We start from the raw sequence: 25492 nt of genomic DNA on the forward strand, positions 1-25492 counted from the left end.
ATAGACCAAAGTTGCTCATGGAAAGACGTAATTGGAATGGACTGGTCCATGCTTCCGGATAAGCACAATAGAGATTTTGGGATTCGAGAAAATTTTTATCATATGATCATATTCTATATAGTTGAAAATAATTAAAATGAAAAAAGAATACTAATTTAAGTAATTATTTAGTAAATGTTTAATAATACAATTAAAATAATTGTTCAGACATTAATTGGACTAGTCTTCAAGACTGGAGTAAACTGTAGACAGATCAATGACTTTTGGCACTATCTCTGCATGTAACGTATATCTTGGTTATGTATTATTACACGTATCACCACGTAAACTGAAACGTCCTGTGAGCTTGCCACATACATGTTTTCCAATGCCACTATTTGTAAGCTTATGAATTTTTTAATGGTTTCATACCAAAAAAAGTTGAATGATAAGCCCCACTGTCCTATGTAAGTCTATAATTAAACCATATTTGAGGATAACATAATGTGAAGAACCCTTGAACTTGCTAAATTAACCAGCAAAAATGTTGGCGGTGTTCGCAAAAGCCATTGGAAATCCACCGGAGGAGCTGAGGCTTCCGGCAATGGGATCCAATGATTCAAAGACCCCAAAAGAAATTGTTGACAAGTTTCAATCTTTGTTGCCAGATTCTACAGTTTATAACCTTCCACATGGGAATTTTATGGCTCTGTCCCATCAAGACGAAAGTCCTATACACCCCAGGTAGATCCTAAGTGTATATAATTTATTTTTCTATTTTTATTTCTCACGTATATGCACTGGCTATGAAATTAATGACTTTCTATAAGAAAAATGTATCTAATAGTACTCTAAGTTCAATGCTCTTAGATTTGAACTCTAATCATTCGTTTCAACCAAAATTACACTGGAAACCATGGCATCCAATTAAAACATAGCTACTATGTATGACGGTAAATCAGAGAACAAGATACCTGTATTTATATTTTAAATCTGTCTCTACCCTTGACTCAGGAATCAACTGGATGTGTAGTTTTGTTTCAATCTATAGAAAACCGTGTCATTGCAACAATTTCTCTTTTTCTGAGTTGGCTAATTCCTCTTTGCTGTGAATATTTCAGGTCCATTGTTGTTTTGGATGATATCTTCTGCATTTTTGTGGGAACTCTAGCAAACATTGCTGACCTTAGACATCATTATGGCCTCCCAAGACAAGCAACAGAAGCCATGATTGTGGTGGAAGCCTATAAGACCTTGAGAGATCGAGCTCCTTACCCACCTGACCAAGTTGTTAAACATCTTGATGGAAAATTTGCATTCATCATCTTTGATGCAAGAACAAACACCCTTTTTGTAGCCAGGGTGAGTTCTAACTTCTCATGACAAATTGTTACCTTTTGACTTTGTTTTAATCTCTAAGCCAAGGTTGTATTCTTGTCTTAATGAACCTGCTTGCTTGGAGGTTTGTGTCAGAAAAGCCTCTTCTACTTGATTTTTTTGGTTAGTGTTGGTTTTAACATCGTTGCTGCCAATGTTAGGACCGTGAAGGAAGTTTGGAATTTCAATGGGGATTGGCAAGAGATGAATCCTTAGTCTGTTCTGATGACCCTAAAATCATTAGCGAGGGTTGTGGAAAAGCTTGTGCACCTTTTCCTCCGGGTTAGTTCAACTTTACTAATTATTCACTCTCTAAATCATTAGAGATGCATTGTAATTTTCATTCAATTCTTCAATTGGAATGCAGGCTGCATTTTCATCAATGGAAGTGGGTTGACAAGCTTTGATCATCCACTGCATAAGGTTCGAGGTGTTGTGCATGAAGATGACAGTGGAAACATCTTGAGTGTGTATTTTCATGTGGACTTGTATACAAAGATTCCCAGCATTCCTCGCACTGGAAGTGCAGATAATTGGGCTGGTGCTGCTGAAGTCAAGGGAGAATAGTTGATCACTGTTCAAAAAGTATGAATAAATTCAAACTTGGTGTAATAATAACTAAATATATTCAAGAAATTGTGTTTGTAGGATAGATGCATTTCTCCATTTTACCCCCAAGTAATAGACACTGCAAAAACTTTAGAGTTGCGTGGTAGAATTAATGTATGTTACTTCTAGTAACTCTTTCAGCAGAATCAGTCATGTAAGATGCAGGCAATACTGCTATACATCATCTTTAATTATGCTCCCTCTTTTCCTTTCCATAATTTTTCAATATATATATATATATTGATGTTCATTATAGGTAGTATATTGAAGTACAAGCCGTTATTACAGATGGTCAAATCCATACACATTTCAGTTTCATAGACTTCACTTAGTTATCATGCTAAGAATTTAATATCTTGGATCAATTTAGTAATCAAATGGGGGGCATAGCCATAGCCATAGTGTGTTGTTTGTTTTGGTGGCCGGCGGGTTCAGGTTCCAAGTTGATGTATGTCACACCACAGAATCCACTGGGGCTTGCACAATTGAGAGGTGTACAAAGTAGAGGACCCTTTTCACTTCCTGGATTTCCAGTGCCATCTCCATGCTTACCTGAATCAGGGTCTGTGCCTGAAGGTGGAGGGAGCCTGCTAGCTTCAGAGGAAAATGCCACACTTAGAATGAGTAAAATTCCCAAGTATGTTATCAATCTTGATGTGGCCATTTTTAGCTGCTCCATGATTTGTGAATGTCTAGTGTTTAAATATCAAATTCCAAGACTTTCAATTGCATGGTTTGAGGACTAGAAAATGGCGCACCAAGTGCAAACTTGTGATAGATTGAAACCGGTTTTTCTGCATTTAACTAGCTATCATGTTGCTTCTGTGACTAAAGAAAAACGTGTATGTTTCCCGTCTTTTGCGAAAGAAGTTAGTGTGTAGACTTCTTAAAAAGCCTCGCATCATGGTTTAATGTATTCAGTATTATTCATGCAATATACTCGCGTATGTAAATTTTAAGGATACAACAAATTATATATATATATATATATATATATATATATATATAATTATTAAAAATAAAGTTTTCTTTAAAAGAAAACATGATTTTTAATATAAAAAAATTATATTTTTTTGTTTCCTTAAAGATACCGATTAAAAAGATGTATATACATTTTTTTTTGTATTTTCATATAAACGTAAATATTAAAATGAAATGATATAATATTAGAGAAATAGTTGCAGAAATAGACAAGAAAAACTGAAGATAGAAGCCATCACTTGTTTGCTGAATTTGTATTTTGGGTAGTATTGCACCTTCAGGTTGCTGCTGTGAAATGGAAAAAGCCAATAGTGTGTGTATCTGTGTTAATATTAGTTTTTACATGTAAGTATTATTTTATACGATGATCTCTTTACAGCTCCGGTAAAATCTACGAGGTATTAGTTTAGTTAAAAAAAACGTTAATATTCTTTAATTTTTAAAATAATAAAAAATTATAATAATTTATAGATATCTCAACAAACAGTAATTTTCATTACCATTTTAAACTTTTTTACGTTTACTTTAAATGAATTGTAGTGGATAAAGATCAACTTGGTCCTATTTATAAGAAAAAGAAATCGAGTATCTATTCAGCATAATAGGCTGGATACTCATTGTCAGGATTAAAAGATAATTAACCCAATTAAAGGTAATAATTAAGATATTATTTACTTTAAATAAAGGGCTAAAATGAAAACTGGCTCGACAGGTCCATTGACCTATTACAGTGCCTTTATAAGGAAGGTAAAAGTACAGGTAAATGATTGACTTTTCATTATTAAATAGCATTTATTGCTTAGAATCGAATCTTGACTTCAGCATCAAAGTGTCTTTTGCAGGTACTCTCCCACGTCAACAACGGTTAGAAAAACGTCAGATGTCAAAGTAGAGACTTGAAGACCCGTGTTACCTTAACAAGAACATTTTGGCGCCCACCGTGGGGCACGATTAACCTTATTTTTCAGAATTAAACATGGTACTAACGAGAAGCTAGCAGGAAGGACATGTTTAACAGGGAGGAACCTCTCGGCAACAGTTGGAGAATGTTACACCAGATGAACTGACACCTGAAGTATTGATGCAAGGAGGGATCGATGAGAGCCTTTTAGCTGTACTAAGACAGCTCAAAGCAGAAATGGCAGAGATGAAAAGGGAGAGAGATAAGGATGCACTAGAGCTCTCGGCTCTGAGAAGGGAAAATGCTAGCTTGAGAGGGGAGATTAGAACACATATCCCTTCCCAAAATACACCTATCATCCAGGATCAAGGGGAATCCTCGGCGCTGCAAGAGAAATCAAAACAGGTTTATCAATCTGAAGCTAAAAATGATCGAGACGATCTCGTAAGCTGAAGCCCATTTGTTCACCATATACTGGAGGCTAAGCTGCTTGATAATTGGAGAGGCTTAACAATAGATAAATATGATGGCACATCTGACCCTAAAGAACATTTGGATGTCTTTACAACCCAAGTCGGTCTTTACACCGAGAACGATTCTTTATGGTGTAGGATTTTTTCCACCTCACTCCGAGGACCTGCACTCAGTTGGTTCACCCGACTCCCCCCTTCATCCATCGACTCTTTTGCAACACTCGCAAGACGGTTCAACTTGCAGTTCGCCACAAGCTGACCTCATCCCTTAACATTCTTGGCCCTGGTCAACATTCGCCAAGAAAAGGGAGAGTCACTTATAGTGTTCATGGAACGCTTTGGCAAAGTGACCCTTTCGATCCATAACTTAGTGCCAGCAGTGGCCATGCACCACCTCACAACGGCCTTAAAGCCAAGACCTTTCGTTAATAGGATATGTAAAAAATCACCTGTCGACCTAGACGAGTTAAGAAGCCGGGCTGCAAAGTATATGCAGATGGAAGAATTGTCCGAGTACCAAAACCAGGTACGGATGGACCAAGGGTCCAATTCAAAAAATACAGACAAGAGAGAAGTTTTCAAGGCTAGGCAGGGAAATGAGAGAAGAAATGAACTTGAAAGGCCGCCCCAAGGACCTAAGTACCCTTCCTACACTACGCTCAACACTAGTAGGTCCAGAGTACTTGATCAGACATTGGTTACAGAAATATTGAGAATGCCTAGACGTGCCAACACCCCTCCTCGGGCAGATAAAAGCAAGTCTCGCCGATATCATCAGAATAGGGGTCACACCACTGAGGAGTGTACATCGCTGAAAGATAAGATTGAAGAATTAATCAAGGAAGGACATTTAAAAGATTTTGTACAGACAAATCCCATCGGTCAAATTAAGAGAGGAAGAGATCAATACCCTGAATCGCCGAGCAGATCCGATGACAAAAGATTTGAATGACAGAGGAGTAGGTCCAGGGAACTCCCAGCTAGAAGATACGATGAACGTGAGAAGTATCCTAAAAGGGTGATTAATACCATAGCTGGAGGGTTTGCAGGTGGAGGACCCGCTCATTCGGCCAGGAAAAGGCATCTCAGGCAGGTCCGTTCTGTCAATAATGTTTCATTGGGAAGCAGAATCTGGACCCCCCATTACATTCATTGACGATGACTTTCAAGGAGTCGATCTAGTGCAGGACGATCCCATGGTCATTAGTGTAGATATTCTTAATTGCACCGTCCAGAAAACACTAATTGACCAGGGGAGCTCGGCTGACATCCTGTACTGGAATACGTTTAAGTAATTAGGCATCCCAGAAGAAGAGCTCAAAGAATATCATGAACCGTTGGTTGGTTTCTCTGGAGAAAGAGTAGAGACTCGGGGCTGCATTGACCTGTATACCTCGTTCGGGTCAGAGCATGAGGGAAAGTGAGTAAAAGTCACTTATCTTGTGGTGCATGCGAATACCTCCTATGATATACTACTCGGCAGACTATCCCTAAACATGTTGAAGGCTATAGTATCCACTCCACACTTGGCCATGAAGTTTCCATCTGAAAGAGGCCAAATCGTTACAGTTCATGCTGATCAGAAGATAGCTAAAGAATGTTATTTTGCAAGTCTACGTCTTAAGCCTTTCCATGGGGGCAGCCGAGATGTCAACATTGTATCCCCTCGGCTGGGAGAGGAATTGGATGTGGAACTGGATCCTAGAACAGATGAGGGGTGTCGGGTTGAGCCCAATGAAAATAAGCAGCCTTTCCAACTTGGATCAAAACCGGAACAAGTAAGGTATTTGGGGGTCGGGTTGAATGTACAAGAAAAGCAGGTTTTTCAGGAAATATTGCTGAATAACGCTGATTTGTTTACTTGGTCAGCTTCGGACATGCCTGGCATCGATCCGGCATTTCTATGTCACCACTTATCGGTTTATAAGGGGGCCAAACCGATAGCTCAGAAGAAAAGGAAGATTGGCAGTAATAGAGTAAAGGCAGTAGAAGAAGAAACGGGTAAGCTGCTACAGGCCCACTTTATCTGAGAAGTCAGGTATTCAACATGGTTAGCCAACGTGGTCATGGTTAAAAAATCCAATGGTAAATGGCGAATGTGCACAGACTTCACGGACCACAACAAAGCATGCCCAAAGGACGCATACCCCCTACCAAACATTGATACCCTGGTTGATGGCGCAACGGGTCACAGGGTACTAAGCTTTTTGGATGCTTATTCTGGATACAATCAAATACGTATGTATCCCCCGGATGAGGAGAAAACGACATTCATCACAAATTCAACAAATTTTTGCTACCGTGTAATGCCATTCGGTTTAAAGAATGCATGGGCGATATACCAGAGACTCATGAATAAAATTTTTGAGAAACAAGTGGGTAAATGCATGGAGGTGTATGTCGATGACATGGTGGTTAAATCCCTCGCATTGAAGCAATATCTCGACCATTTGGAGGAGGTATTCGGCGAAGCCAGGAAGCATGGTATGAGGTTCAATCCTGAAAAATGCACATTTGGTGTAGCCAATGATAAATTCTTGGGTTTCATGTTATCCGAAAGGGGGATTGAGGCAAACCCTGATAAGTGTAAAGCCATCATCGAAATGGCCAGCCCTCGGAATGTCAAAGAGGTTCAACGACTGGCCGGGCGGATTGCAGCCCTCGCTAGATTCTTGCCAATAATGGCTGAGAGGTCTCGGCCTTTCATTGAATTATTAAAGAAATCCCAAAAATTTGCTTGGTCCAACGAATGTGAGGTCGCCTTCGTCCAATACAAGCATATGCTAGCAGCGTCGCCTGTGTTAACAAAACCGAAATCTGATCAGGACATGATTGTTTATTTGGCCATATCAGATAACGCCATCAGTTCGGTTTTACTTCAAGAAATGCCTAAACCGGCTCCTGTATATTTCGTTAGCAGAACACTCCAAGGTCCCGAACCCGAGTATCAATTAATGGAGAAAGTGGTGCTTGCCCTAATCCACACAGCTCGTCGGTTAAGACATTACTTTTAGAGTCATCGGATGGTGGTACGGACAGATTGTCCAATGTTTAAAATTTTAAGAAAACCTGAGTTGGCTGGTCGGTTGGTAGCATGGGCAATAAAATTATCCCAATTTGATATACACTTTGAAAGTCGACGCCTCCTTAAAGCTCAAGTACTTATCGACTTTATCAATGAATTCACGGCTCAACCACACACCAGTTGGGATATGTGGAACTTGCATGTTGATAGATCATCAAACAGATCCGGTAGTGGAGCAGGAATTATACTTGAAGGCCCAAACACTGTAACAATTGAACAATCCATTCAGTTTGGATTTAAAGCCTCTAATAATCACGCTGAGTACGAAGCCCTCATAGCTAGCCTCAAATTGGCAAGGGATGTGGGAGTAAAACGTGTCACTTGTTGGAGTGAGTCAAAGATAGTGGCCGAACAGGTCAATGGAACATATCAGGTGAAGGACTCGGTCATGCTCCAATATTACCAAGAATTTAAAAATATAGAAGCTGAATTTGATGAAGTATGTGTTTGATACACCCCGAGAGCAATGAATGAACAAGCCAATAAGCTTGCTAAGTTAGCCAGCCAAAGAAAACCTGGCCAATTACAAAGCGTCATTCACCAGGAAATCCTTAAACCGGGCATAGCTAAACAAGAGTGCCTGGATGTAGAAAATGTGCCTCACAATTGGATGACCCCCATTATCCAATACCTTACTAATAGCAGCCTGCCAAATAATCTAGACTCGGCCAAGAAAATAAGAATGCATGCAACTAAATACCTCCTTCTCGGCAAAGACTTGTACAGAAGAGGGATTTCAACACCTATGCTTAAATGCCTTGACGACAACTAGGCAAACTATGTCATGAGGGAGATTCACGAAGGAATCTGTGGTACCCATTTGGGTGGACGAACCATGGCCACAAAAATACTCAGAGCTGGGTGATATTGGCCAACACTCTCCCAAGATTGCCATGTGTTTGTAAAGAAATGTATTCCTTGTCAACAACACGGTTCACAATTACATCAACATGTTGACACCCTTCGCCCTATTAGCTCTCCTTGGCCCTTCACCATTTGGGGTATGGACCTCCTCGGTCCTTTCCCCTTAGCAAAAGGGCAGTATAAATTCCTAATTGTCGCTGTGGATTATTTTACCAAATGGATTGAAGCTGAACCCCTTGCTACCATCACGGCCAATAATGTATAGAAATTCACCTAGAAAAACATCATCACACGTTTCGGTCTCCCTCATGCGTTAATAACAGACAACGGATTGCAATTCACAGATCAGCGATTCAATGAATTTTTGGAAGGGCTTCATATCAAGCACAGGGTTACGTCTGTCGAGCATCCTCAGACTAATGGTCAAGCTGAGGCCGCAAACAAAGTAATTTTGCATGAATTAAAAAGAAGATTGGGTTCGGCAAAAGGAGAATGGGCAGAAAAGCTGCCCGAGGTGCTATGGGCTTATCAGTGCACGCCGCAAACCATAACAAAGGAAACTCCTTTTTGGCTTACCTATGGTACTGATGCCATGGTGCCGGTAGATATTGGAGAACCTTCATTTCGAAGGGAGAGTTTCGAAGAATCGGCTAATGCAGAGGCTCTGGCCGTCAACCTGGACTTAATAGATGAGATGCGTGACCAAGCAGCCATTATGACTGAGGCGAGCAGAAGAATGATGGCTAGAAAATTTAACTCCAAAATCAATCCACGACAATTTTATGAAAATGACTTAGTATGGCGAGTAATCGGAGATGCACGCAGGGATCGGCGAGAAGGGAAGTTGGCAGCTAATTGGGAAGGCCCCTTTTGGGTAGCGGCAAGATTAGACAATGGAGCATACAAGTTGAAAACATTAGAAGGAAAACTAATATCGAGGACCTGGAATGTTACACACTTAAAGCATTATTACAGTTAAAAGCTTGTAATTTGTAATCGGTGTACTATTTTCCTCCCCCAGGTTTTATCCTCTTAAAAGAAAGTGAAAAGGGATTTTCCTGGGAAGGTTTTTAATGAGGCACCTCATCAATAAAATACTTCTTCTCAGCTATACAGTTTTTTATGAATCAACATTTCTTTCAAGTACTTCATTTTTTATTAATTAATTCCCTCCCGAGTACCCCTACTTGCCAAGGATGAATCATTTAAATTCCCTCCCAAGTGTTTACTTAGCCAAGGTCGAATTAATTTAATCCCTCCTGAGTACCCCTACTCGGCCAAGGTTGAATCATTTAAATTCCCTCCCAAGTATTTCTACTTGGCTAAGGTTGAATTAATTTAATCCCTCCCGAGTACCCCTACTCGGCCAATGTTGAATCATTAAAATTCCCTCCCAAGTGTTTACTTGGCCAAGGTTGAATTAATTTAATTCCCTCCCGAGTACTCCTACTCGGCCAAGGATAAATCATTTAAATTCCCTCCCAAGTATTTCTATTTGGCTAAGGTCGAATTAATTAATTACCTCCCAAATACCCCTATTTGGTTAAGGTTGAATCGCTATTTAAATCACCTCCCGAGTACTCCTATTCGGTTAAGGTTGAATCGCTATTAGAATTTACTCAAATATTTTTTACTTCGTTAAAGATGAACTATTTAAATTCCCTCCTGCGCACCCTTACTCGGTCAAGGTTAAATCGCTTATAACCAAGTTTTGAATACAAAGTACAAGAGAAGAAGAAAAAAGAGATTCTATTTCAAAATTAATGGCTACAAAATTTGAGCACTAATGGCTCATGAATACAAAGAAAACAACTCTAATTTTCCTCCCCTTCCTCGGCATCAGGACCGGCTACCTAGGATTAGCAACATTTTCATTATCGACGATTCGTCTTGGGGCTTCGGCATCAGGCTCCACATCATCATCAACCTCGTTGTAAGGAATAAACCTGCCGCCAAAGAAGTCCTTCGTGATGTCAAAATGGAAATCGGCCGGAACTTGGCAGAATCCATGGTATTAGCGAATTGCATGGTTAAAACCGGACTCATGTTCATAAGCGACTTGCTGAGAACACTTCTCGACAAAGGCTTTCATCTCGGTTTCAGCCCTTTGCTTTTCAAATGCCAAGGCTTCCTCCATCTAGGTAGATTTGGCCCGTAGGGCCTCCTCCATCTGACAAGACTTCACCCTTAACGACTCCATTTCCTCCTCCTTGACCCTCAAAGTTTCCTCGGAACCCGGTCCTTCACTATCCGGAAGTGCTCCTTGTATTGATTAACCTGACCCTATAGGGATTGAATGGTCTCTTTAAGACTGGCTTGAATCTCTCTGCTCTCTGCCAAAGCTTCTTCAGAAGCCGAATAGGCAATTTTTAACTTCTTAACTTCAAGAATTGGATCCACAACTAGCTTTCGGAGCATTGCTGTTAATCGTACATGAAGTTCTGCATAGCAGCGCCAGAACGATTCATATTCTATGCTGTTGACCAGTTCTTTCCCCGAATCAGACAACAGGTTAGGAGCAGCCAGCCGGCCGGTATGAGTTCCGGTTGTCAGGAAGCCCTCGACAAGCATTTCTAGAGGAACTACAGGGTTGGAGGAACTGCTTCCCCCCTCAGTAGCCGCGGCTCGAGTTTGCTTGCGGGCCCCCTCTACACCGCTCGGCCCACCCAAGTGGGCATGTTTTCTCTTTCTCTCCCTCTCGGGCTCTTTGCCTTTGCCCTTGTCCTTGCGTTTCTTGGATTGGCCTTCAGCAAGAACAAGGTCTCGGGGAGGAGGGCAAGGCTTTGGTACTTCAGGAAGTTGATCAATTTGAGGATGACGATGTTCCTCAATTGGTGTCCCTTTCGGTATTCTCTGCTTCAGAGTACGACGGGAGGTCGGTACATCAACACCGCGTTGAGCCATTAAGCCTGCATTAAAAATAACAAGTCAAATCAATACAACTTGATTCCAAATACAAGTTAAAAACGAGACAATACATATCCTCCATATCTCAGCGAGGAAGCAGGGACTTGAGTACGAGGATTACGTGTCGGGCAGGTAGATCCCAGGGTAGGACTTAAAAATTCCAAGTCTGATAATTCTCTAGCCGACAACATGTCCTCGGGGAATATGTCGTATCGGCGAGGTGCCCGAGTCCAATGAAAGGGGAAGAGAGGATTATTCTCGCTATCAAAAAAATAATTTCTACCTATAGGGTCCACGGTTACCTTGAAGTATCTGGTTTTGAAGCCCTTAAAAGACGAAGCATAAGGTTTAAACAAAGGCAACTCAGGTTGCCTTATTAGGGATACCCACCTTGCTAAGTCTGATGGGCGGGTACAAAAGAGATGAAGAAATAAGCCTACACTAGGTTCTATATAATGGAATTTACAAAGTATCCTAAATGCCTGCATTGCCGCCCGCCTATTTGGGTGAAGTTGTGTCGGCGCTACATTTAAAACCCTTAAAACTCCCATTTGAAAGTCATTAAAGGGTAGCTTAATACCTAATTCTCTAAACATTATTCATACATAAAGAAGGTGTCGGCCATTCCAACACCTCCCAGGAAAACAAAGTCAGGGTTCTCGGTTTCGTCTCCTTGGCAGGGATTGAGGTGTATTGGATACGGATCAGACACCTCCCACAAAGAAATATCACAATTATCTACAAAGAGTTGAAGACTTTTATTTCTCCTAAAACAAGAAAAGTACGCGACCACTTCACCATGCACCCACTCATATCCAGGTATTGTACAGGGGGGAAACACCTGTATTTCCCTTGGGGGACTAGTACTCAGTAAGGGTTCAGAAGCGTCAGTATCACTCAAAGAAGACGACTGGGCTTCGTTGCTGCATTCCCTGACCTGTGCTTCTTCAGCCCTCTTGTTTGATATAGATGAAACATCGCTACTCCCCTCGGTTCTGTTCATAATGTCTACTTCGACAGTATTCGGTCCCGAGACATCAGACAGAGAATCCTCCCACTCAATAGGTTCGGCCATGAAAGAAGAAGAAGTGAGAAATTAAAACGCACCTTACAAGTAGTCGGTATGGAAGAAAAGCTGAAGATCTTTGAACACTTTTCAGTTTGGAGCAACAATGTGCAGGTTTTGGTACAGAGCAGAAAATGGATGTAGGGACCACCACATATTTATAGGGAATCTGGTGTCAGGCAAATGAAAAGACGCCTCTCCTGTTGAACCGTCAGATCCCTTTCAGATCAACAGATAAGGTTGGGCACCCTTTCGTTTCATACACCCGCCAGACGAAACCCTAAAAGCCAACATTCTAGAATATTCCTTTACAAATTATGTATTTTTATATTATGATTTTTTATCTACTATCTCGGTTTGTATCATTATGTTACTAAACTGAATATCCTTTGGTGTACACCTGATACACATTCAAGTTTAACTACTACCATCACTCGTCCACTAAAAATTGAATACCCCCTCTCAGCATATTCAAATTTACTCTAGCCGAATACCCCTCTTGGTATAGTCAAAGACATCTTAACCGACTACCTATTGTAGCCTTAACACTGATATTTAAAGCCCTCGCTTCGTACCTCTTCGGGCTTGGGGGGCTAGTGTACTGGATAAATATCAACTCAGTCCTACTTGTAAGAAAAGGAAACCGAGTACCTATTCGGCATAATAGGCCAGATACCCCTTGTCAGGATTAAAAGGTAATTAACCCAATTAAGGGTAATAATTAAAATATTATTTACTTTAAATAAAAGGCTAAAATGAAGACTGGCTCGACAGGCCCATTGGCCCATTATAGTGCCTATATAAAGAAGGTAAAAGTACAAGTAAAGGGTTGACTTTTCATTATTAAATAACATTTATTGCTCAGAACCGAATCCTGACTTCAGCATCGGAGTGCCTTTTGCAGGTACCCTCCCACGTCAGCAACGGTTAGAAAAACGTCAGACGTCAGGAGCAGAAACTTGAAGACTCGTGTTACCTTAACAAGAACATGAGTTAATCTAATCAGTATGACTTAGATTTAATTTAGATAAATTTTTAATAAATATTCGTAGAAGAAAAAAATGGAAAGATAATTTTTTTATGTATATAAATTAAATCAACTTAGACAATTCAATTATTTTGAATCTTATTATGTCATAATCTTTTAATATTATGTGAAGTATGAGTCAGTGATAGAATTTTTTTCAATTTTTTTTTTGATAAAATAATCTTTGACAAAAGATTTTTTTTTATTTGAAATTTATCTATGCACAGTCAAATTTTAAAGAGCTACATAGTTTTACTATTGGATCTTATGAATATAATTTTTTTAAAATAAAGGTGAACCTATACAGATGATAAAAATTCCACTATTCAACTATGTTTAGATATCTAATATATAATTAGTAAAATCAAATTATATGAAATGAAATAAATTTTCTATAACATTGCTTGGATAAAAAGTAGAGTAAAATTTTGGAGTTCAATAAGACACTAACGCGATAAAAACAATAATGAATATTAGTTAGTTTTTCATACTTCTCAGCTTGGATAATAAATAAATAAAAGTGAATTTCCTTAAAATAGTAATATTTACTTTTGTATAGTTATTTTTATCAAAAATAAAAAATAAAATTAACTTTCATACAAACTACCTGTAATTTAAACAAAAAAGAAAGAAAAATACCTGCAAGAGAATAAGTATTACAGTAGTATCAAAATGTTTACCCCTTAACATGGTTTAAATCACATACCAAAAAAATGCGATTTACCTTTCTCAATTTTCATTACAAAACCTGCCATAATTTAATGGAAATTTTAACGCTATAACAAACATGCTGTTAGAAGTTCTCTAAAATTTATTGAAGGCACATATATTATTTTAGAGTTTTATTATTTTTATTTATATATTTAGATAATAAATATTATATAGTAAAAATTATTAGATAATATTTAACATTTTTTATTCATAACGAACTTGCACAAAGTATGGATAATACAATTGGTATGAATAATATAGCAGTCAATTTGCTGGTATGACTCATGAAATCTTGCATCGTTAGGTGCAAATTTTATTCTTCCTTTTTATGGCTTAATTTAAACTTCCGAGGAGAGAGAAATGGAAAACTTCTAGGCGAAGTAGTTTGTTTTGTACAGAAACGTGCTAAGGAAGTTTCAATCTGGTCTGCATATTTACAAAGAAAGAACTATTTTCGTGTCTATGATTATATATTAAAAAAAAAGTCAAAAATATAAAAATTATTTAATATTAATTTAAAATAATTTAAAGTATTCACGAAAATATATTCATAATTTTTACATTGCATTTTCACAGACAGATAATAAAACACTTCAGTAAAAAATAATTTAAAAAAATCAGAAATCGATGTTGTAGATAGGCGCGAAGTGCATCTCGTGTCATATTTGTGTCCCATTGCACATTTTCTTTTTGCCAAAGTCCTCATTCAATTATTATTTGGAGTTGTAACTTGTATATATAGACACTAAACTCCGTTTCACTCTTCACTCTCCACTCTTCTCCCACACCCTTTCCCAGGTATGCTCCTTCCTTCATTCCTTTCGCCACTTTTTCACTGATTCTCACATATATATTATTTATACTGAATTGCAACCCCGAATTTGTGAACACTTCATATGGGTTTCGTTCTTCCCCCATTTCCCCCAAACATTTCATTTTTGCCGTTTTGATTCTTTGAGTACAATGTTATCTATCTTCTTTCTATGGGGCACAGTTTGATTACTAATTTTAAGTGTTCTTATTATTTATGTTAGAATCTGAGAAATAAAAATTCTTCAATAGGAACATGATGATTCTTCTCGTATAATTTTTCTTCAAGGTTAATAAATGGCACAAAGGGGTTAAGACTTGAGAATCTGATTCGATGGCCTTTAGTTTAGTTACTTTGAGTGCTTGAGTCATTTTCCAAGGTAGCAAGGCTCTTTTAACTTTGTTTTCTCTCTCTTTTTTGTAGTTCTTATTAATTGTATTTACGGACAGAGGCTTCACTTTCCAATTCGAACGCTCTCCTATCAGTGGTAATTGTACTTTCTTTTAATCTTTAGGGGTTCTTTCCTAATTTACCTTTCTTGATTGAAAAGTACAATCATGGGTATATGCACATATACACACATGCATTCTAGCACAGATGCTTTGATTTTTCTTGACACAGGAACTCACTCATGCATAATTCAGGGATGTTGTGTTTCTTTGCCTGTTGCCTTCAATTTTGAAACAGTGATAAATTCTATCTTTATTGTTTTATCTCATTTTTTTTACTGTGTGGTTCAAGCATAATTGGGATGGAAGTCTCTGGCCAGAATATAGTCAAATGTGATGAAGAGAAAGCATTGAAGTGCTTGCTTGATGCCTTTGGCTCGGTATTTTCTCTTGAAGAAATAGCTTCTGCCTATTGCAAGGCAAGCCGGGATGCAGATTTGGCTGGGGAGATTTTGTATGGAATGCAGGGAAGCTCCTCAACATCTGCCACCCATTTTTCTGATGCAGATGCCGGGACTGGAGTGTCTTCTGTATCATCAGATGGATATTCTTTTGAAAAGTTTTGCCAAGAAAGAAAAAACACAAGGCCGAAAGGTCGGGCAGTTTCAGCAGGTGCTGTTTCAAGCATTATTGGCAAGGATTATGTTAGATCCTTGCCATCAGCAAATGGGTCGTTTGGTGTGACTAAACCAGTTAAGTTGGATGCAAACTTGCTGCCAATGACTGGAATCTGGCGTGAGAAAAGCAAGCCAAATACTTTGAAACATGATCTTCACCAGGACATGGAAAATTTCTTATTTAAAATGCTTGGAGATGGCTTTCAGCTTGACAGAAACATGATACGGGAAGTTCTTGGTATGTAATTCTTGCATTTTTTGCTATTTTTTCAAAATGATATTGGAGCTGTTTTTCTCTCACGACCCATTTTGTTGAGATTTCCTTAATGTATTTTTGATTTACAACCTCCTTTCTCTAAATATTATATGACATTCTGTGTCATCTGTTCTTTTGATAAGTAGAAAACTCCAGTTGTTCCTATCCACTCTTGTTTATTCAACTTAGCCATACCAGATTTGTTGAATCATGATTAATCATTTGTGTTGATTTTTTTTTTCTTTATACAATATCTTACAATGCTAAGTTAAGCTAATCATTTCTAAGAAAATTTCCTCATATATTACTCAACTGAAGAACTAGTTTTGTAAAAGGCAAATCATTTTAATAGCTCAATTCTTTATATTATTATGTAGTTATATTGAACATGATTATGATGGACTTGCATATGTCATTTAATAGCTCAAATAGTTTGTAGGTTGATCTGATGCAAGTCTTGAATGCTCCCTTCCTGGACTTGACTCAACCAATTTAACACTCAAATTTCTATCTTGGGTGCCATTATTCTCTTATTTAAATGAATTTGATTTTACTTTGTTTTCTCAATTCTTACTTTTAGTTACAATATTGAAATGACTATTTACTAAATGCTTCAATATGCTGACAGTTATTGTTTATACCTATTATTAATTTAGTGACCGAGACAAGTAACACATATAGGCCGCTGAACTACATTATCATTTGCATTATTTCTTTAGTTTGTATTAACTGCTGACTGATTTATTGCAAACATGCAGATACTTGTGGGTATGATATGACGAAGGTACACAAAAATTTTCTTATGTCGATGTTTCTTGCTTTCTTTTCCCACTTTTTCAGGATGCGTATTAGAATCTAAAAAAAGAAAATCTGCATCGATAATCTTGTGTAGGTTTAAACAATGTAAATCTGACGAGGATATCATCATTCACTTATTTAACATTTTCTGTTATAAACAGTGAAATGACATGTAAATTATTAATAATCATGGTTTTCCTATTCAGACTACCCAGATTTTCAGTTTTCTAAAGTCAATTCTAATTTCCATGGGTTTTTTGTTGTGCATTTTAGAAATAGAATTTGTTACCTATGCCTAATAAATAGCTGTTGAAATAATCCAGAGCTTGGAAAAACTACTAGATCAATCAATTACAGCTTTGAGCAAAAGGAAAGCTATTGGTGATTCGGCAGGAAAAGTAAGTATGATTGCCAAGATTATATAGTTATGCTCCCAGCTCTGCTTGGTTTACTTACGCAACTTTCATTACGTTTGGTCATAGAGATTATAATTTGTAAATTTTGAAATTCCTTTGCAATGGGTGCTATAATTTGATTTCCCACCTCATTAGAGACGTTAGGGAAGGGAGAGGGTTACTTCCTGTAAATGGATTTGCATAGGTGATTCATCTTTGGCTTTTTGAAGAGTTGAATAGTCATTAGTCAATGGATGTAAATGCATGTAAAAGTGACATAAGTTTAGTTTTTGAAGAACTGAATAGTAGGTCAGTGATATAGATTCCGCTTTAGTTTTTTGAAAGTAGGACAGCAAAGCAAACTCCAATGTATTGATAGTAAACTCCATCACAAACCGTAAACCATACATAATAGTAAAAAACCACAAATCAAATCACCTATATTTAGTCAAACCACACTCACCTATTAACCTACTAACTAATTGATCTTGCTGTTCTAAGCATTAAGCAACACTATCAACCAATGACCCACCTATATTATGTAGAAGAAAATTTAGATATTGGATATAAATTCTGATTTGATACTTTTTAAAACAAGTAGAAAATACTTTTATCATCATATTCCATTTCATTAAGTAAAATAGCAATATCTTGAGTTGATTTACAATCTGAACAAACTGAACCTACAGATTACAATTAAAAAACCATTTACATACACACAAAAATAAAATAAGCAAATCATAAGACATAGTAATAAAGAAGATGAAAGTATGAAACTTTACTTCCCATTCTCTGCACTCCTTAAACAACTCCTTGCACACATCAAAGCTTCAACAGTAGTAAAATGGAGTCGATTTTGATGAGGATTGATTATTTGACCACTGGTACTAAATGCAGATTCTGAAGTTACAGTGGAGATTGGAATAGTTAGAACATCCCTTGCAATTCCTTGTAGTATTGGGTAATTGATTCCATTCAACTTCCACCATATTAAAATATCAAAATCTGCAATTCTTGGTAAAACTTCCTCCTCTAAATAATGATTTAATTCTGTTTTCAGATTAGAAGTTCTAGCCTTTTTCTTTTTAACAAAGAACAAATCATAGTTACTCAATGCATCATCACCAACATTACCCACATCTAAACATGGAGAGCCACAACTAGATCCTTGATTCATTTTCAATTGATAGTAAAACCAAATCACAACACAATTGCCTAATACTTTCAACTTGTGCAAAAGAGTCACTCATAATTTTTTATAATAAAATTCAAGCAACTCCATTTTGTATTTCTGGATCTAAAACAGTAGCAACTCCCATTATTTCATGAATTGCAGTCCAATAGCTTTAAAATTTCTTCAACATCTTTTGTGCCATTTTTTGAATCATTTCATTGGGAGAGGGAATTCATTGGGAAATTGCCAACTTGATCTCACAAATTTTGGGAAATAAATATTTGCAGTTAAATCAATTCTGTTATGCTTTTGAACAGTTTCAACCTCCCACAAACTTTGACTGCATTCCCATTGTGAATTAGTTGGCAAACAAGTATATTGAGGCTCACATTGCCTTAACCGAGAAAACACATCCTTATAACATATAGCAGTGTCAAGCATCTTACAAGTTCAATTCAACCTAGTTGGACAAGCATTTTAGGGTTGCACTCCAATATACTACACTATTCCTAATCTTCTGCACCCCACCTTTCACTACTTCAAATCCTTCTTTGACTATCAAATTTATGATATGTGCATAACAACTCCCTCCTCTAACTTGAATTGTTGACTCCACATCTTGAGTTGGCTGAGTTTAAACTACTATTGAACCTTGAACTTGAAGTGTAGGTTGAGAACTTTCTATTAGAGTTACTGCTTGTTCTGAACTTTTCTCTAGAACAATTTAGAGGGACAAAGTTTGTGTCATTTTCCATCTCCACTTCAAATGCAAATATGCATGATACTTAGTATTTCAATATCTGACAAAAATATCATTGCATAATAAAAAAAAATAACTTTTTAGAAGGGATACGCAATTTTTTTTAAGTTTATTGACAGTTTATTAGTAATTAAGCCAAAAATTCAAAAGACAATTATTGTTTATGCACAACATACATAAAAAGTGAATATATAATATGCAAGAACATGATTGACAATAAAAAATGAATACATGATCCCTCATCACATGGACCAGTGAAATGAGAAATAATACCAGTTACTTAAAGAATGTAGCTTAAAAAGCTTTCCCATGGTTTGCCTTTTTATCACCTAAAAAAAAATCAATATGAACAGAAGCAAGGATACACAAATAATACAACATCAAAATGACTCTAGGTGATATGCAGAAATGATTATGTTACAAACACCTTCCCAACTTCATTGTTCTTTCAATGGGTTGTTTTAGATTACTAAACAGATTATTTGAAGAAGGAATTCTAAACTTCGTAATTGACACAGTAAACATGGTTACCATGTAGATGAGTTCTATTACCATGTATTTAATAATAAAGGATAAACATTAACTCTGATAAATAATAGGACCACATACATGCAAATGAATTTCTTCCCCATTAGATATGAAATACCGCTACTTGGAACAAATCAAACACATTGTTACCGGTGGTCACACCAATCAACAGGATCTGGTGTGGTATCAATTCAACATCATTAATGAAGATTCTAAAATATTAACAATTATAAGTATTCATAAAAAAAATTGCTGTGATTTATTTTTATATAATTCATATTTCACGTAACTTAACTTCTAAACAGTAGTATCAAGGTAATTTATATACCAAAACAATAGAATGCATTAAACTGAAATTGATAAACTTTGACTAACAAATTAAATCAAGCATGATATCATGATAATCTAAATATTTATTTGTTTTCTGTAAAATATCATTTAAGGCATTAAAATTGGACTAATTGTAAAAATTTAAACTATGTTCAAAATATTATCTTAAAAAATAGTTTGTCAATAACATAGCTTGTTCACATATGTTCAGCATCATTCCATGGGATAAAAAGATGCTTGATGCGTGAATCATTTGGTGATTAAACTTATTCACAGATTTTCCCAAGGGCTTACGAATAAAGTGGACAAATTTTTGGGACACTTAAGTGTTAACCCCTAGAAATTAAAAAAGCCATGCAACAACTCAATGTAACCAAAGTCAATGGAAGTGTGCAGGTTGAGGAAATCTCTATATGGGTTTAAACAGTCTCCTTATACTTGGTTCAAGAGATTTACTCAGGCTATGGTATCCTTAGGATATAGCCAAGGTCAAGGTGATCATATTTTTTTCATAAAACACTAGTACACTAACATTTTTTTAATTTATTTAAATGATATGATCATTGCAAGTGATGATGAGAATTAAAAAGATAAATTGAAGGAGAAATTGATTGTTCAATTTGAGATGAATGATCTGGGAAGACTGAAGTACTATCTGGGAATTTAACTTACAAATAGGGAATTTTCATTTCTTAGAAAAGATATGTTTTAGATCTTCTCAAGGTAGTTGGAATATTGGGATGCAAAGCTACTGAAGCAACTATAAAACAAAGCCACCAAATAGGAGGAGAGAGGAGAGCTCTATTGTAGACAAAGTTCAAAATTAAAGACTAGTGAAAGTTAATCAACCTCTCTCATACTAGACCTATCATTGCATATGTTGTTAGCATTATTGGTCAATACGTGCATGATCTACGTGAAAGACATTTACAAGCAGTGAATAATAGGAGAGAGTCTCTCTCTTTAGAAATATATATAAAAAAATGTTGTAGAATGTGATATAAAAACAAAAAACTAACTACATGTGTCAAAATCTTGAATCTAATTGATAGAAAATCATCAAATAATATCATATGTCTCATAATAACATAATAGCCTAAGTCTCAAAGCACAAGTTCAATAAAAACTAAAAGCCACCAAGCCTCAAGTGAAACAAAGTGATAAAAACTAGGAAAATAGGACTAATTGAGGAAGCTTGTTGTTAGGCCATGTTAAGGAAAACTACTGCTCAAACCAAGGCAACAGTGTTGGAATAAAAAATGGATGAAAACAGAGAAGGAACACTAAAAAAAGAAAATCCAAGAAAGAAAGTTGAAACAAAAAATATGAAGAGAGAGAGAGAGAGAGAGAGAGAGAGAATGGAGGAGAAGGAAAAAGAAAAATGGAATGGAGGAGGATAAAACAAGGCTGCAATAAAAAAACCTACTCACCAGAAGATGAGGGTTGCTGGAGCTCATGGTCATTGGAAGCAGGGAAGGTGAGAGAAGGAGATGGGAGGTTGCTGTAAGAGAGAAAGACATAGCTGAGATTGAAAAAAGAGGCCAACAAAGTTGAAAGTCTACATTTTAGGATTTCTTTTTTATGTTGGGTCAGTGTGGAATTGGGTCAAATCAGCAAACATAATTTTATTTTTTTTTGGGCAGATTCCCAAAATTTCAGCCATAGTTGCCATAACTGCCGTGACCTCCATGCAAATAACAGCTTACCTGACATTGCCACATTGCAAACATGCCATGACCCACCATATGTATGGCAGATTGTTAAAAAACCGTCACCAATTTTTTCCATGGCCACCATTTGATAAAACTAGATAGGAAAAAAAATATATAGAGATTCATCAGCATTTTGCTATAGAGAAACTTGATAGTGGTCTCATAACCATCACCTATGTCCCTTTCCGAGATCAACTAGTAGACATGTTCACTAAAAGATTAGGAAATGGTAGACATCCATTCACCAGATTAAGGAAGGAATGTTGAGGATATATCATAGTTATTACTATTTATTGTCTATGTATTCATTGTCATTATCTCTGAGATTATTTGGAGATATTCTAGAATATTTTCTCATGTAAATATTAAGATTAGACTTCTATATATACATGTAAATTGTAATGTATTGAAATAGAATAGAATTCAGAATTTCCAAGTCCTCCTGTTGTGAATGTCGTTGCCACATGCCAGTCTTCTCTTGAATGATGTCTAATGATATACATAAATTGTTTCTATAACCAAATTGTTTGCAAGGATCACATAATGTTTTGTGAAAAATATATTGTGCTCATTTTTTTCTAACAATTCTTTCATTATTCTTTGTCTACGTCTTTTGTAGGTTTTTTATTCTTTCACTTGATTATTATCCTAGAATAAAACTAGCTTCTTGTTCTACTTTGTTGGTGATGGTTTTATATTCTTAGCTTTTGACTTTCACCTTTTATGTAGAAAATCATATCTTAATGTCTATATTAAAGTACTAATGATCATCTAGATTCTTAATTGCTGTTCAAGCTAGCTGTCCTTTTGCAGTTTTCAGATATGAAAGCAAAATCTAAAGCACCTTCATCTGAAAAAAAGTCTCAGGATTTAAATTATCCCAAAGGGTATATTTTCTTTTTGGTTTCTGTTAATATCTACTACTTTTGTCAACATCCTATTCACTTTTAAAGATCAGGGAATTCTACTTTATCTTTTTTAAAATTGGTATTACGCTCCAACGGCGTAAAGCACTCATTTTTAAGCCACATTTTGGGTCATAATTTGTATTCGCTTCGTAATACAGTGATGGAAACATAGTTTCAACTAAGGGAATGGAATTACATAAACAACAGAAAGGGAAACATGATCTTCAGAAAGAAGTCTTGTCTAGTTTGTTTAATTATCATGGGCATCCTGAGAAGGCTCCTAAAAGAATTGTAAAGGATTTGAAGAAGAATTCACGATATGGACATGTGGTGTTTGAACCTCCCAAAGAATACAACGAAGAATGCAAGATAGACATGAACTTCTCACGGCTAGAAAATATTGATGGTACTTCATGTTATTCTAGTAATTTGGATTCCTCTTTTCTTTTTATTCTTTAAAGTTCATTTGTTGAGCAACATGACTTTTGTAGAATCAGATGTTTCTATATTTTATTGAGTGCAAGATATATCTAGTATGAGATTTTTTCAGCTTCAAAAAATATATTTTATGATGCCATTGCTATAACTTGCACAAGCTTCCTAAGCCTGAGCATGATTGCCTTGCAATTAGTTGATTCACTGGTCTCAATGTGGATCAAGAATTGGAATTTTGGAAGAATTGCAGATACATTCCTAGAAGCAAAATCCATTCACTCTTTTCTTTTTCTTACCTCCTGTTACATAATAAATGGATATTTTATTTTATCTTGCTTTGAAGTTGAGTTTTATTTTATTTGAAGACTGAATGCTGTCTATGGCAGATCCAGAGGATGAGGAAGACTACCAGAATGCACGTAAAGCTGTGAAGGAGTATCGAGCGGCAATGAATGAATATTATAAAGCAGTATGTTGCATTCTTTGTTTGGGTTTTATTTTGTCCCACATTTGATCATTAAATAGTTACTAGGTGGAATAACTTGGTGTGGGTTCTTTGCGTTGGGCACTGTAAAGTACACTCATGGGTCACTTGTCACTCCAGGCAGTCGATGCATTTACACAGGGGGATCAAATCAAAGCAGAAAAACTTTTAGGGCAGGTAAGGTCTAAATTTGTTTCACTGTTCAGAGTCCATTTGTTTTAAAATTGTGTAGAAAACCACTGCAAATAATTGGGATGCATGTCTGAATCAATCTCAGTTAAAGATTCACATAGGAAGTGTATTTTTTATTAGAAAATGGAAGATTTGATTTTTCAAGGCCAAAACAAACAGGTGCTTACTCCTGTGTGAAATGATGCATATCTTGTATTCAGATTATATTAGTAATACTGAATAATCAAGAGAGGGTATAATAAAGGAGGTTCCATTGAGCTTCGAGGATTAGTTTTCATTATTTGAAGTAAGAAAAGTTTGTTTGGTTGATGTTGAAGATATCATGAGCTCCAACTGTCGTATTTTTCAATGATAATGAAAATTCTTAGCCATACTCAAATTTTATAATTTCATTTGTTCATGCTATGGTAATGACAGGGGCAATTTTTCCTCAGCAAGGCTCACGAAGCTGATGAAGAATCTAGTAGAATGATTCTTGAAACCAGGTCAATCTCTTCTGCTCTAAATTAGTATTGGTTTTTTTTTTCCCTCTACTTTGTTAAGGGGGGTGGTTGTGTGGAAAATTTGTATGTTAGGTAATACAATATTTCTTTTATTATATTTGTTGGCAGGACTACAGAAGCACAAGAAATGGTGCTTGACTTGCGTGACCATGGTTCAAAGGAGGCTATACGTCTACTGAAGTGTCATCTTTCTTCCCTTTCTGGCATTCCATGTAAGTACTGGCGTTGTACTACTGATGAGTGTAACTTCTGGATTCTTGTAAAATTTATTTCTGCCCTGTATTCTGTGGTAATTGCAATATTTCCTTTTCTCCCATCAGCATTTGAGTACCTCAAGCTTATCATTGGTGCAAATGATGAAGATAACACTAAAGGGTCTCGCAGACGACTACGGGTATTAAAACTATTAGAGCAGGAATCTATAAAATGGGTTGAAGGAGAAACAGCTGATACAATATTGATCCGCCTGGCTAACATAGAGCGTAATCGATTGAGTTTTCTAAAAACATAGAATGCTGTTTTGACTGTAATTCGAATGTCTGATTAGTTAAGCAAATGATAAGTCATCCAATGTACACATTGTTCAATTGTGAAACTTTAAAACTTGGAATTGAGGTGTGATTTGTGGACGTGAGTTGGTCATTTGGCCCCATGTAGTTTTTATCAAAATTGTTACAATTTTTGAAATATGGGAGACCCAAAGCAATAAATATCTTTTCATTTTTACTTTTCTCATTTATTTAAGCATATAATTTTTTTTAATCTTTCATATGGCAATTATTGATGATCTTTTATATCTTTCCATCTTTAACTATATTTTTAATTATATATTATCACTTTTTTATAAAAATTTTAGTGGTGAATATTCTTTTGAAAATATTAATATTACATGGTTTGTGATTTTGCATACGTTTATTTATATTTTTTATTTATATAATTAGAATAAATTATAAATTAACATGAATAAAAATATTTTTAAGATTAAAAATTTATAAATTTATTTATTATTCAATATTAATAAATTTATTATATTGAATAATATTTAAAATTATAAAAAAATTATAATATTTATAACACTTTTAATATAATTTATATATTTTTATTTTATTTTTATCATTTTTTGTTATCGTTACTCAAACAATGCAATAAATATAGTTTAG

At 36.1% G+C, this 25492-nt stretch overlaps 2 protein-coding genes across 5 annotated transcripts; both read left to right on the forward strand.

Annotated features, from left to right (window-relative positions):
- The first annotated feature begins 349 nt into the window (after positions 1–349).
- On the forward strand, positions 350–2106 carry LOC113853007 (stem-specific protein TSJT1-like). The gene is made up of 4 exons (XM_027483436.1): positions 350–723; positions 1101–1341; positions 1518–1638; positions 1724–2106. The coding sequence occupies exons 1-4, from the start codon at positions 524–526 to the stop codon at positions 1921–1923; spliced, it is 762 nt and encodes a 253-aa protein (XP_027339237.1). The 5' UTR covers positions 350–523; the 3' UTR covers positions 1924–2106.
- A 12610-nt stretch (positions 2107–14716) lies between these two features.
- On the forward strand, positions 14717–25057 carry LOC113848829 (putative nuclear RNA export factor SDE5). Of its 4 annotated transcripts, none has more exons than XM_027478194.1 (12): positions 14717–14778; positions 15241–15276; positions 15523–16095; positions 16872–16897; positions 17235–17309; positions 22624–22697; positions 22877–23124; positions 23528–23622; positions 23758–23814; positions 24247–24314; positions 24441–24544; positions 24653–24978. In XM_027478194.1, exons 3-12 carry the CDS (start codon positions 15543–15545, stop codon positions 24841–24843), a joined length of 1491 nt encoding a protein of 496 aa, XP_027333995.1. In that variant the 5' UTR covers positions 14717–14778; positions 15241–15276; positions 15523–15542; the 3' UTR covers positions 24844–24978. The 4 variants fall into 4 exon arrangements, with proteins under 4 accessions (XP_027333995.1, XP_027334006.1, XP_027333994.1 ...); XM_027478205.1 differs by having other exon boundaries at positions 14753–14778; positions 15215–15278; positions 15533–16095; positions 23540–23622; positions 24653–25057; XM_027478193.1 differs by lacking the exon at positions 14717–14778 and having other exon boundaries at positions 14881–15276.
- Positions 25058–25492: the final 435 nt, after the last annotated feature.

This window comes from Abrus precatorius, unplaced genomic scaffold, assembly GCF_003935025.1.
Source record: "Abrus precatorius isolate BTA unplaced genomic scaffold, Abrus_2018 Scaffold10, whole genome shotgun sequence".
Lineage (NCBI taxonomy): Eukaryota > Viridiplantae > Streptophyta > Magnoliopsida > Fabales > Fabaceae > Abrus > Abrus precatorius.